We start from the raw sequence: 15,484 nt of genomic DNA on the forward strand, positions 1-15,484 counted from the left end.
CTTGACCCCGTATAAATGATATTTCAGCTTATGTGAAATGAGTACTCCACCATTTATGTTCGTTTGGTCAAGCTCGAAGGAGATCATCCTTTGCTTACTATTCGCCAGATAGAAGCTATAGATTCCATGTTTATGCTAGCGCTCCCACTCAATTGCACTACCGTGTTCCCAAAATGTACGTATCACCCTGACCTAAAAGTAGGCTTAACTAACAAATCAAAGAACACGAATAGCCTTTCAAGATTGAGCCTAATCATAACAGGATTAAGAACATTTGATCTAGGATCAACTAGGCGATATTGACTTGAATAGATATTACGGTAAGTTTAATAAATCTAAGTCAAAGTTCAATATCGGTCCCTTCCGATGCATACTCCATGCATCCAACCTGAGCTTTACTTTAACCAATGCTCTGGAAAGAACATAGCACTTCTCCAAATGCAAGTAAACTCGGTTGTAGATTATCATATCGGCAAAACCCTATGTCCGATAAATCTAGGAAACTTTATTCACATAGTCATGTTTACTTTCCAATGTGTTGACAAGACAATAAACAAGATCAAGTATGTGAAAAGGGTTTCGTATGAATTTATACATTATGTACATATAATCATGAAATAAATCATGTGAACCATGCAACATTAAATGTTATTTCTGATCTATATTAATAAGTAAATCTGATTATATTGAAATGAATTTTATTTAGGGCATAAAACCCAACAAACTCCCACTTGCACTAATATAAAACAAAAAGTGCGTTTCAAATAATCTCAACACCTTGATATACAAATCAAGTCTAGTAGTAGTAAACTCCTCGTAATAGGATCTGAAAGGTTGAATTAAACACAACCTTTTCTCCACTATTACTCTTCCTTAATCACAAAATCATTGATAATGTGAAATTCCTCTCTATATGTCTACTCTCTTGGGATACTGGATTCTTATACCTTTGGCAACTACTCTTGGTTAATCAGGAAATTAACTCTAGTAGTTTAGGCAATTTGGAATGGTGCCAAAAATGTATAGAACTTTCCTTAGACTGAATAAGTACCTTTCCTGCAACTTTAACATTCAGTCCCTTTCTAGTAGACCTAGAGACTTCAGATAGGTTTTTACACTTCTCCAAAATCACTATTCCACCCTCAGAGTAACCACCATCTTATCAGAAAGATTTTCTAGCACAAAGGCAAATTTCGAAATCTGATATGGTGTAGTCTAAGAGTTTTAAACACACCCTTATAGACTAACATATAGTTCCTCTTCTTAATCTTAAGATTTACTTGATTGTCTTCCAATGTTCTTCTCCTGGATTAATCTAATACCTACTCATTACTCCCACTCAACAGCAGGTGTCTGGTCTAAGGCATACAAAAGCATATCTAAGACCTCTCACTGTTGATATAAGAAATTCTTTCATGGCTTTATCTTTTCTGGAATAGTTAAGACTTTTCCTTAGATAAATAAAATCTATACCTAAGAAGTTGTGAACCTTCTATAGATTGCTATTAGAAAGAAAATGCTTCAGCATCTTACTAAAGTAAGTTGCTTGCATTAGAGTAAGTAATTACCAGGTATACCACAAGCCATAGGTTTAGATAAACTCAAACCTATAATACTAGGAACAAGAAGTTTTGTTAAGTCCATTGAATGGACTTATAAACGAAAATTTCCTTTTATGTCCTTGTAATAGAAAACTTTAGGTTATTCCATGTGAATGGATTAAACCATAGTTCTATTGGCTTCTCTTCTTAGTTTCTTATCTTGACAATCCATTACTTGTTGAAACTCACAATGGATTTTAATCACTAGTGTCTCCCAAGTCATAAGAAGGTGAGTTCCTATAAAATCTCCCACTACGACGAGGTACCGTGAATTATGTCGAAGAAAACTAAATGGTATTAACCTCTTTGGTTGTGACAAGACAACAGAGGCAGTGGGATCATCATATGTCAAATAAGATGATAGAACACTTTTGGAATCAAGAAAAAATATCTCCTTTATTTGCTACTTGTTTTCAGACTTAGTCATTATCTTAGAAAAGTAGTATTTGTTTGAACAAACACTTTCTTACCTATTGACAATGGGATGGTCCACCCCTAATCACTTAGAATAGCTAACAAACCATGGTTAACAGTTCTAGCTTTTCTTAAGATTTTGATTAGGTCATCCATGAATCTAGTAATGATTTACATTAAGTATACAACCATTACATCATTCTGAAATTGTATTACCATAGATGGAATTAGGCAACGACTAGTAACTAATCATCAATATGCAAATCGAAATTTCTGGGGAGGTAAGTTTGGATATAATTCAAAAATCAATTTAATGATCTTTGAACTGCATATCTACTAACTATTTCTCCACCCCTATCGCCCGCAAGATCTTTAACCACTTACCTTAATGGTTTTAACCATTGCTAGAAATTAATGAAAATTTTCAAACATTTCAAATTTCTTGCTAAAAGGTATAATCTAGAGTTATCGTTTTAAGAATACAACGAAAAATGCATATCCACCCCTGAATGTACATCCATCTGCAAATGAGATGAACTACTTTCAGTGGATATAGGCATATTAATTTTTGCAGAGATTGATCTTGTCAAATCCACTATGAACAAGATACAAATGCCATAGATTAAAAAAAAATGTGGTAGTGTCTTTTGATGACATAGGTTTAGTTACATCAAAGAGTTCTTAGAATACTGCAAGTGGATCCTGGTCACAGAATACCTAACTCATATTCCATACAGTTTGAATCCATTAATAGAAGATGGATATTAAACACTTGAGAAAGTGTCAGTGTATTGTATTCTGGAATTAGAAATATAAGAAAATTTCTATTTGGAATCTAAAATTAAAGTCAAAGACTTAAATTTATACCAAATATAATGAGTAATTCTATCTTGGACCACCACTACTAATACAAACTCTAAGTCAGATTTGCCCATACAAGTAGGAGATTTCTAAGATTGAGGATTTATATCAATTGGGAATAGAATTTCGGGATTATAATCATATGCGTCATTTAATTTCTTAAGAGAAAATATAGAATGACATGAAATGATTTATAGACCATTCATCCAATGATATGTTTTGAAGCTAATTCGAAATGAATAAGCTAAGAGGAATTAGGATAATTTCGTTTATAAATAAGAATCCAACGATGCTTCGATTAGCGAATGTCAAAGTGATCTTATTTATACAATCTTCTTGTTTCATATCGTAAAAATACTAATCTAAGGTGTCATCAATTGATGAACAGCTAGATGTCGCATATACAATATTTATCTTTCGAGATCTAACACTATTATGTATGTCTAATGGTGAAAATCCACTAGGGATTTATCTCATTAGATAAACAAGCCAAGTTAGACCAACAATGAAGATTCTAAATTAAACTACAACTTAATAACAGAAAATAACATGGTTCAATATAAATTCATACACAATTCAGAAATTATAAGCATATAGCAAGTAGGAATGACAAGTGAAAATACTAAAACTTACAATCCTAAATAATTTCCAAGGTTTTTCAACAAACTGATACAGTGTCCCGTTTAGGCGAGAGTCAAAGCATCATCCATTGAATAGAGTTGTCAGCTCATCTAAAATGATAACCATTCTAGCAACTTTTTATTCGATCAAGATTGGAATTCAGCGTTGTCCCGTTTAGGCGAGAGTCAAGGCAATTCTATCTTATGAGCTTCCACCATTATTTCATAACTTGCAAGTCAAGTATGGTCGCCACCATTAGGGTGATCCATACCATACAAAACACTTACAAACTACTTATCATGCGAGGTTAAACGGTGCGAAATTGCTAATGAACGTTCCTCCATTAGGAAGGATTACTCATTAAAACAAACGCGGTGTAAAACCCACAATGGAGATCGAATATCTTAATAATAAAGCTCATTATTTAAAAAAGAGTTGTATTTTCTTTGATTCTCTTTATTTATTCTATTTATTTTAAATATATATTTATTTAATTAAAATTTCCAATTTAGAATGAAAAATTCTAAATATAAATTTTAATTTAATATTTATAAATTTTACTTAGATGGATATGAAAATAACATGAATTATTTCCATCTTAGTAATAATTTCCAATAAATATTTAATTTAAGTTGTTACAAAATTAATTTAAATTAATTTACAACTCAAATTTGATTTTCTATAAATATATATTGCATTTCGAAAAATTAAAGTATTTAAGAATACAATTTTCGAAAAAAAATGCATATTAAAATAAAAAATAAATCCTGGAAAAATTATTCTAATTTAATGTTGGCCCAAAATTAATTAATAAAATTAATTTACAACAAAAAATATAATTTTCCTATTTAATTAAATATATAAGAAAAATTTCAAATATTTAAGTATGATGATGAAAATCAACTTAAATATTAATTTTCTATTTAATTAAATACACTAGAAAAATACTTCAAGCAAAAATATCATCTATCTAGATTTTCCTTTGACTAATTAATTCAATGTCTAATAATATACTTTAATTCAATTTATTTTAAATTAATCAATAAATGAAAAAAATCATTGATTTAAGTTGGTCCAAAATTAAAATAAATAATTTACAACTTTAATCTATTTTTCAAATAAAATTCGAAATTCCAGCATTTAAGAAATGCAATTTCGAAATTTGATTAATAAAATAAAGAAAAAAATATTTTTGAAAATTATTTAAATTTAGTTGAAAAATTAAATTTCAACTAAAAATAATTTTCTATTTAATTAAGTGTCATGAAAAAGAAATATTTAAGTATCATGATGAAAATCAACTTAGATATTTAATTTTCAAATTAATTAAATGTATTAAATTCAAGAAATAAATAATTAAGTGTAGAGAAGGCTTAATTATTAATCTCTAGTTTAATACTAGGAAAAAATATACTTAAAATAAATTGTACCAAAATTAATTATTTAAAATAATTAATTTCACAACGTATAATATTTTCCTTTTAAATATTAGAAATAATAAGTAGTCTAGAAATAACTATCTAGAAAATATCTTATTTGACTAAGTATCCTTTCCACAAAATTTAAAAAAATATCTAATTTAGGTTGTATTAGAAAAAATCTAGAACCTAAATATTTTTCAAATTTAAATTTAATTAAATATCAAAAATTAAGTTGTAACCACTTAATTTGAAAATATTTCATTTTAAGTTAATATTCGAAAAGATATTAACTTAAAAATATCTAAAATATTCCATTTTAAGTTAATATTCGAAAAGATATTAACTTAAAAAATATCTAAAGAATCTTAATAACCAATGCCTAAAATTCCTCAACTTAATTTTGAAATTTTAAATCCAAAAGATATTCAGATTTAAGTTGGTTAGTTGTAGATAACTAAATATCAACTTAAATAGGAATATTTAATGAAAAATTTAAATTAAGCTGCAGAAAGAATCTAGATGGTTATAATTCCATATTTAATTAAATACAAGAAAATACATATAGTTTAGCTTAGAATAAAATTCTTTAAACTATATTTTTCTTAAATTAATTTCAAAATAAATGAAATTAATTATGTTGCTAATCAATTTTATTAGGTTAAACTAGTTTAATTAACCTAGTACAGTTGTTCAAATCAGGCAAATGGGCCTTCACAATTGGGGTGGTTCATGTGAGGGGGTGCTGGGTTCAGTATGTCGTACCCACTACTATGGCTCCCAACTCTCACATAAGGCCCAAAAGAGAGGAATTTAACCTTAAAATGAACAACTGTTATTAATTGAATAGGCCCAAAAACTAAATGGGCCTAAATAAAATCTATCAAGAACTATGATAATTTATTTTAGCAACAACAACCTATATGCATCTATAATAAAATTAAACACATAGGCTCACACAGGCACACTTTGGATGAGTCCTATCATGTTGCTATGTCATACACATATGAAAGAAGTGTTGGGTTTTATGTCCTAAATAAAACTCTTTACAATCTGATTAGTAATCAACATAAGAAATTTGAAGTGATTGATGTTTGCATGAATTTTACATGCTAATGGTTTAATATGTTTAATATGTTTATTACATTCATACACACAAAATCAGTTAAATCCAGATCATATGTTTATTCACAATTACAGTATCGTCAACACAGTGGAATGTGATTGTGATCGTATGAATCAAAAGTTTTGGTCCCTGTTTCATCAGTGTTATTGGATTTACACTAATGTGATAATCAGCGATGATGTGTACTTACACTTGGAGTAAGTGTTATGTTCTTTCCAGGACATTAGTAAAGTATACTAGTTTCGAATGTATGGAGTATACATTGGACTGGACCGATATTGCAACTAAGTTAAGATATTACAAACTTACCGTTATACATATCTTTCCAAGTCAATATCAGTAGTTGATCTTAAGATTGAAAAGAATCTAAATCCTGATATGCTTGGGCTCAACTCAGGAGTGCTATTCATGTTCTTTGATTTATTAGTTAAGCCTACTTTTGGGTCAGGGTGATACGTATATTTTGGGAACATGATAGTATGATTGAGTGGGAGTGCTGAACATAAATATGGAATCTATAGCTTCTACTGGTGTATAGAAGTTAAGTGATGATTCCCTTCGAGCTTAGCAAATAGAAGTAAATGGATGAGCTCTTGTTTAACTGACTAATTATTAGATCACTAAACACCATTTACAGGTAGCTAAGTGTTTTAAGGGGCAAAATACATTGAGGGGTGAGAACGGTAAAGAAATCCCATCTCGATGTAAATCATCTATATAGAGGATCTTTAAATCACAATAAGATTATAACAATGGTTAAATGAGATAGTATATTGGTATCGTGAAACATACAATATGCTCTATATAAGTCTGAGAGTGCAATTCTAAGTTCTAAGAGTGGATTCAACGAAGAATTAATAAGTAGGAATTTACTTGGTAAATTTGGTTCACTTATTGGAAGCTCAGCATATAGATCCATGGTCCCCATTCTAGTTGAGAACATTCTGCTTGTAAGACTCATTAATTGATTCGAGATTGATCAATTATAATTCTAAAGTTAGACTATGTCTGATTTTATGAATTTTCACTAAGCAGGGGTGAAATTGTAAGGAAAAGAGTTTTCTAGGTTTATTTATTTATTAATAGACTTTATATGTCTGATTAATAATTAAATTAAATGACAATATTATTTAATAATTTATTTTAATTATTAAATAATTAGTTTTGGCATTTAAAAGGTTAGAATTGGAAAATTGGCATTTTTGAGAAAATAGAGATAAAATTTGATAAAATTGCAAAATTAAGTGGGGCCCATTACAACACCTATGGCCGGCCACTTATAAGGTTTTTTCAAATTATTATTTTCATTATTTTAATGCCAAATAATTCTAAACTTAAACCTAGTAAGTTGCCTATAAATAGAAAGTGATGGCTCAGTCAAAATACAAGTTTTCAATAAGCCTTTCTGACAGAAATTTCTCTCTTCAGAAAACTGAGCCTTCCTCACTCTCTACCTTGGCCGAAACCTCTCTCCCTCTTTTCCTTCATCTTTTTCGTGACCTTAGTGAAAGAGTAAGTGCCCACACACAGCAAGCAGTAACTCAATCATAGATTGGAAGACTGTGAAGGATCAAAGCTTGAAGAAGAAGGAGATTCGGGCTCAGATCTTGATTATACTCTGCTACAGAAAGGAATCAAGGGTTAGAGATCTGAGTGGAAGGAGACATTTATTCCGCTGCATCAATGTAAGGTTTTCTTAACTTTATATGTGTTTATTTTATCGTTTTTAGAAAGTTCATATTTAGGATGTTAATAAACATACTTGTGAGTAGATCTAAGATCCTGGTAAAATAATTCCCAACAAGAAGTTTGTAAATATACCTGTTACAAATTATTAACTTGACCAAGGGAGCCATCAGATCATTAGATCTGGCAAAAAGTAACCATGGCTATTTGCAATCAAGTAATAATAGGTTTTGAAAACTTACACACAAGCTAAAACACATACTCCTGCAACAAGGTTAGCTGGATAGTTGGATGTAGGATTTATTTAATTTTAAATTCAATAATTAATTTCGAAATTAAATAATTAATTAAAAAATTTGAATTTAAAATTAAACCTACAATTTTGAAAAATTAGGTTTCAACCAACCTAAATATCATTTCAAAATTTGCTAACTACTTTTAAAATTTAAATATTATTTTATAAATAATAATTAAATAAAAAATTAGAAAAGACAAATGAATATCTTTTTCAGATTTTAAATGTAATTTAAATAAATAAAATAACAAAATTTAAAAATTAGCAAAATATCTTATATCTATTTAAAATTACATGATTATAGTTATCTTATTTTAAATTTAAATAAGGTCAAATTATTTAAAAAAAAAAATAATTTAAAAATTTAAAATCTGACTTTAAATTTAAAAATAAGATAATATATAATCAAATTTAAAAATAAGATAGATAATTAAGCAAAAAAAAGATAGATACTAACTATTTTCAAATTCAAATTACACTAATATCTTGAATTAAATTTAAAAAATATTAAAGTAATTCAAAATGATAACTAGAATTGAATTAGGAATAGTAATAGTATAAATATAGAACTACACAAAAAATCGGAAGTTAATTCCATGAAAAAGCATGAAAAAACGAAGAAAAACGAAAAAATTGTGAGCTGTACGGAGAGTTTTCGCGATCGCAGGAAAATTTCAGCACAGCTCCCATTTTTTCGAATCTTCAAAAAATCATAACTAATTCAAATTAAATCGAAATTGAGTTCTGTAAAAAAGTAACTTGCTTAATTTTTTCCATTCTATCCAATAAAAATAATTCCAGAAACAGAATCGCAATTATTTTTCACGAAAATTTACAAACATCAATCAATCATCAAATAACACTCAATACAACATGATACCATCCAAAAACAAACAAACAATCGTTTTAAAGTCCAAATTTCTTGAAAGTAAATCAATTACCATGGCTCTGAGGCCAGTTGTTAGAATTTATTTTACCAGGATCTTAGATCTACTCAGAAGTATGTTGATTAACACCCTAAATATGAACTTTCTAAAACGATGAAATAAACACATATAAAGTTTAGGAAACCTTACATTGGGTGCAGCGGAATATAATGACTCCTTCCGTTCAGATATCTAGCCCTTGATTCCTTTCTGTAGCAGAGCATTATCAATATCTGAACCTGGATCTTTTTCTCTGAATCTTTGATGCTGAAAGCTCCTTCTTGCTGAAAGTCTTTCTTCACGATCTTCCTCACTATGATTGAGGTATCACTTGCTGTGTGTGGGCACTACTCTTACACTAAGAATTTCGAAATCTCAATGAGGAAGAGAGAGAGTGGGTTCGGCCAAAGAGAGGGAGAGAGAAGGCTCAGGTTTTTCACTGAAGGAAAAATAGAAAATTTAAGTGTAATTTTCCTGAAGCCTTCACTATCTATTTATAGCATTCCACTAGGGTTAGGTTTGAATTATTTGGCATTAAAATAATGAAAATATCAGTTTAAATTTCCTACAAAAGTGGCTGGCCCTATACTAGTGGATTTGGGCCTCACTTTTTTGCAATTTTGCCGTTTTATCTTTTATGCATCTGATTTTCTCAAAAACGCCAATTTTCAAATTCAACCATTTAAATGCCAATTCTAACTATTTAATAACTATAAATAATTATTAAATAATATTGTCATTTATCATATTTATTAATTGAACCATACAAAGTATCATAATTAACAAATATGCCCCTAAAACTCTTTCTTTACAATTTCGCCCTTACTTAGTGAAAAATTCACAAATAGACATAGTCTAATTTGAGAATTATAATTGATTAATCAAAACCAATTATATGAGTCTTACAAGCAATATTATCTCAACTAGTGCGGGGACCATGGGTCTATATAACCGAGCTTCCAATAAGTAGATCAAGAATTTAGCACTAAAATTCACTAACTTATTAATTCTTCGTTGAATCCACGCATAGAACTTAGAATTGCACTCTCAGTATATAGAATGCTCTATATGTTCCACCATATAGACACATCATTAGTTATCCATTGTTATAATCCTAATTTGATCAATGATCCTCTATATGAATGATCTACATTGTAAAGGGATTAGATTACCGTTACACCCTACAATGTATTTTATTCCTTAAAACACTTGACCCCGTATAAATGATATTTCAGCTTATGTGAAATGAGTACTCCACCATTTATGTTCGTTTGGTCAAGCTCGAAGGAGATCATCCTTTGCTTACTATTCGCCAGATAGAAGCTATAGATTCCATGTTTATGCTAGCGCTCCCACTCAATTGCACTACCGTGTTCCCAAAATGTACGTATCACCCTGACCTAAAAGTAGGCTTAACTAACAAATCAAAGAACACGAATAGCCTTTCAAGATTGAGCCTAATCATAACAGGATTAAGAACATTTGATCTAGGATCAACTAGGCGATATTGACTTGAATAGATATTACGGTAAGTTTAATAAATCTAAGTCAAAGTTCAATATCGGTCCCTTCCGATGCATCCTCCATGCATCCAACCTGAGCTTTACTTTAACCAATGCTCTGGAAAGAACATAGCACTTCTCCAAATGCAAGTAAACTCTGTTGTAGATTATCATATCAGTAAAACCCTATGTCTGATAAATCTAGGAAACTTTATTCACATAGTCATGTTTACTTTCCAATGTGTTGACAGCACAATAAACAGGATCAAGTATGTGAAAAGGGTTTCAGATGAATTTATACATTATGTACATATAATCATGAAATAAATCATGTGAACCATGCAACATTAAATGTTATTTCTGATCTATATTAATAAGTAAATCTGATTATATTGAAATGAGTTTTATTTAGGGCATAAAACCCAACACATCTAACTCCAGCAATTTGCGTGATCTACCCCCTGTCAACACACATGCTACACCATCCAATCACAGAAGAATAGGAGGCTAGGCCCTACCTAGTGTAGGGATAGCCGGCCATGAGCAGTAGCCTAGAGTATGGCTGGCCGGCTAAGGCCATTTCCCCTACCCATGAGTGGCTGGCCAAAGCCAGCAATCAGGTCTAGGCCTAGCCAGCCTCGAGCAAACCCTTTCACAGGGTATGGCCAGCTAGACTTTGGTCAATTTAGGGCAGCAGCCCATCCAAAAAGGGACAATTAGAAAGGCCTCTACAACATCGGATCTTTTTGTGCAAGCGCAGTTGGATCAGATAAGATACATGATCAAGGGCCTAGCTGGCCTAAAACCTTCAGATCGTGAACTGGATAGGTCAAGGGGTTCATCAGTATGGAAGATGTATACCAGACGAGAGGACCCATTAGCACACATCAAGATACTTCTAGATGCAACTTGAACCTTAGAAGATTAATGGTGATGCGCAGTGTCGGATCTTCTCAAAAACCCTATCAAAAACATCTTAACAATGGTACTTCAAGTTAGCTCCAGGAAGATTCAATTCTTGGAGTGAATTTCCCAAAAATTCTACACCAAGTTCTTATCCTCAACACTGATACCATCGTAACTGGAAGATCTTGTTGAGGTTAAACTACGAAAAGCCAAACCTTTGAAGGATTACGTCCAAAGGTTTATTGCCGAAGCCACCAAGGTTAAAGGCCTAATAGAAAAAATTCGAGATAATGCCATACTTGTGGCATCCTTCCATTGAGTGACTTCTAGAAAGATATTTGGAGGATCTAAACGAACAATATAACGAGTTCCTTGACAGAGCTGACGACTTTATCAAGCTAGAGGAAGCTGTTTAACAAGCCCAATCAGGGCAAGTAAAAAATAGGTAGTCTAAGAGTGCCCTACAGCCCCAAGACATGCCAAGTGTGCAAATAGGCAATAAATATTCTGCCCAAACCTCTATTGGCATAAACACTAGGGGCAAGTGCAATAACAACAACTCCAAAAGAAACAGTGTCTTGATAGAGATAAAGTATTGAGGCCTTATTTCAGTAATTATATTAGTTCACTAAAATGTCATTGATATGTAGCTAAGCGTTTTAAGGATAAAATACATTGAAGGATAGAACAATAAATTTGTCCATATTCGATGTAGAATATCTATAGAGGATCTTTGACTTTTTGGATTCAAACAATGGATAATTCATAGCATATCTATTGCTTGGTACATATAGAGCGTTCTATATAATTAAGAGTGCAATTTCGAATTTATAGTGGTGTAAGGAGGAATTAATAAGTTAAAGAATTTACTTGGTAAATTCAAGTTCTACTTATTGGAAGCTTGCATAGATAGGCCCATGGTCCCCACACTTGTTGAGATAATACTACTTATAGACTCAGTTAATTGGTTTTAATTTATCAATTATAATTCTAAAATTATACTATGTCTTATTTATGAATTTTCGCTAAGCAAGGGCTTAATTGAGAAAAAAGAGGTTTTAGGGTTTATTTGTTAATTAAGAGACTTTGTTAAGTCTAATTAATAAATAAGATAAATGGAAATTTTATTTGATAATTAATTATAATCATTAAATAAATAATTTTGACATTTATAGAATTGAAATTAAAAAAATATGGCATAATTGAAAAAAACGATATAGTTAAAATAAAGTGGTAAAATTGTAACTAGTGAGGCCGACATGTGTGGCCAACCACTTAGTGTAATTTTTCCCGTTATTTTATCTTTTTTACTCCATATAATTAAATCCTAAACCATAGTTGAAATACTATAAAAGAAACATGATGCTCTTATGCTCATCAAACCTACATCAACCAATCTAAACCTATTTTTCTAACTGTGTCAAACAACTACTAAGTGAGAGTTTCCTTCTATATTGATTTCGAATCATTCTTGTTGTTCTTCTATTAATTCAAGCCTTTAGTGATAGAGTACCACGCCCACACATAGCAAGTCAAGTACTCAATCATAGTTTGGAAGACGGTGGGTAACCAAACCGAAGGAGAAGCAGATCTAGGCTTAGATCTTGTTATTACTCTGCGACAAAAAGGAACAAGGGATAGAGATCTGAGCGGAAAGAGACATATTATTCTACTGCCATCAATATAAGGTTTTCTAAACTTTATATGTGTTTATTCTATTAGTTTAGAGAATTCATATTTTGGATGTTAATCAATATACATGTTAGTAAATCTAGATTCTGGTAAAACAAGTTCTAACAGTAACTCATATAATTTGTTTTCTTGTGTATATCTGAAGCTCATGTGGGATAGAAGCTCAAAGATCAATATTTGAGGTATTTCGATCTTCTTCGTTGTACATTTATATATATATATATATATATATTCAATTTTGTTGATTTTTTCGCAATGTAAATTAATCATATATGTTTTGTATTTTTATAAAGTAATTTCTTACAAATTCTAGTAATTAGCTATTTTGTTTATTAGATTGAGAATTTTTTTTTCAAAATAATAAGACTTCGGCTTAAAGTTTGGGGAATGAAAAGAGAATGGAAGAAAATGGACTGAAAAGATAGATAAATCAATTAATAGTTGGAGAATTTTTTTTTTTTTTACCACAACAATAATTATGTATTTTGGCAAAAAAAGCTTTATAACTTCCACACAAAAAGTTCCACATGCAGGACATAATTTAATAGGGTCGTTGCCCTATATAATTCCCCGGGGGATCATAGCTACAAATGACAAACACCAATCCATTGTTGCTACACTTGGTTGTTGCGCATCCAAGGCGAATGGAGTCGCGCCACACTACCTGAAGGTAATGGCCACACCCGTCCTCTTCCTTGCACGTGTTGGAGGTGTAGTCATACATGGTCTTCTCGGTGGCCCAAAACTTCACAGCTTGCTCGCCTGTCATTTCTCCGTAACCTGCAGCTAAATTCTCACCATAAATTCCTCCAGAGTGCTCCAGCTCACAATTCTTACTTATCATTGAGTTTGCATAGTTTCTCGCATAAGCAACTAAGGTCTTATTCCACGTCATTGGGCCAACGCCAACCTCTGCTCGAATGGCATTGTGGGTATCGAGGAAGTCAAAGTGAGAATGTTTATTGTGAGAATGTTTACGATGAGATGACTTTTTGCCTGGGAATGGTTCGGAAGTTGTGCTAGCAATCATTATCATCATCATCACCAGCAATATTTGTCCCACCAACAAAACCTTTATTGAAGCTTTGTGATTTAGAGACATTTTTAGAGGTCTTATTAATTTAAAATTATTGGAGATGATGATGATAATTGATTTAAAAGTTTTTATTATTGTTGAATAGTACTGACACAAAAAGTTCTTATTTATAGTGAATGAAAACAGTTATAATTAGTAAATGGAAATCAAGTTATATTTATAGATTTAAAAAGTGAATTTATAGTTAATTTGAATTAATAAAATAGCAGAGTACAAAGAAATTACAATAAAATAGGGAAGGAAACATAAGTATCACAAATTTAAGGGGTGTTTTTTTGGACATGTTTGAATCATATAAGCTATTATTAGCTCTTCATTAATTTGTGGAAACATTAATTCCTAAATTTGCAAGTATCCACTATATATAACGAGTTTCAGGAACCACATATCAATTGAGGTTTTAAGCATCTTTTTAATTTTAAAATAATAAATTTGTTATAAATATTAATAATTATGTGGATGTCCAAATCTTTTATTTATTACCATGAATTGTAATTAACATTCCTCTTTACCTTAGTTTCCCTTTTTCTTAGTTTCTTAATATCTCACTCTTGTATTTGTATAAATAGGGGTTCACCCCATTGGAATAAACAACTCAGAAATTCTCATTCACTTTCTCTTTCTCTCTTCATCTTCTTCTTCTTTCTTCTCATCTACTTTATATTATTTTATATTATTTTATAATACGTTATCAGCACGAGTCTCTGCCCAAGCTTCAAGCATGAGTCTCTGTCCAAGCTTCAAGCATGAGTCTCTGCCCAAGTCCCAATGTAAGTATCTTGTTAAAGTTCTTGAATTGTTTCAAAGTCAAAATACACTAAATATATTTATATATATACTCCTCTGACTGAAACAATTTCAAGAATCATTTGGTTTCTTTTTTCTTTTTATCTATATATCTATATATATATTCTATATGTATGTATATATTTTTATATATTTATTATTGATTTCATATATATATAATGGTCTTATCATTCATAATATTTACAATATATATGTGTGCCTATGATATGATAGAGAAAATCTATATAAATTATACATATATCCAGAAGATTATATATCATCGATAAAATATTGCATATATCCTAAAGATTATGCATCATCGATAAAATATTGCATATATCCTAAAGATTATGCATCATCGATAAAATATTGCATATATCCTGAAGATTATGCATCATCGATAAAATATTGCATATATCCTGAAGATTATGCATCCTTGATAAAATATTGCATACATCCTGATGATTATGCGTCCTCAATAAAATCTTGCATATATCCTGAAGATTATGCAAACGTAATATTCATTATATAGTTGATGAATATATAATGAAAGA

General features: G+C 30.5%; 1 protein-coding gene across 1 annotated transcript; it reads right to left on the minus strand.

The window, feature by feature from the left end:
- Positions 1–13,457: 13,457 nt before the first annotated feature.
- LOC133033164 (pathogenesis-related protein 1B-like) lies at positions 13,458–14,227 on the minus strand. Its single transcript, XM_061107785.1, has one exon. The coding sequence runs from the start codon at positions 14,148–14,150 to the stop codon at positions 13,590–13,592; it is 561 nt and encodes a 186-aa protein (XP_060963768.1). The 5' UTR covers positions 14,151–14,227; the 3' UTR covers positions 13,458–13,589.
- Between the last annotated feature and the right edge of the window lie 1,257 nt (positions 14,228–15,484).

The sequence above is a fragment of the Cannabis sativa genome, unplaced genomic scaffold (genome assembly GCF_029168945.1).
Source record: "Cannabis sativa cultivar Pink pepper isolate KNU-18-1 unplaced genomic scaffold, ASM2916894v1 Contig3, whole genome shotgun sequence".
Classification (NCBI taxonomy): Eukaryota; Viridiplantae; Streptophyta; class Magnoliopsida; order Rosales; family Cannabaceae; genus Cannabis; species Cannabis sativa.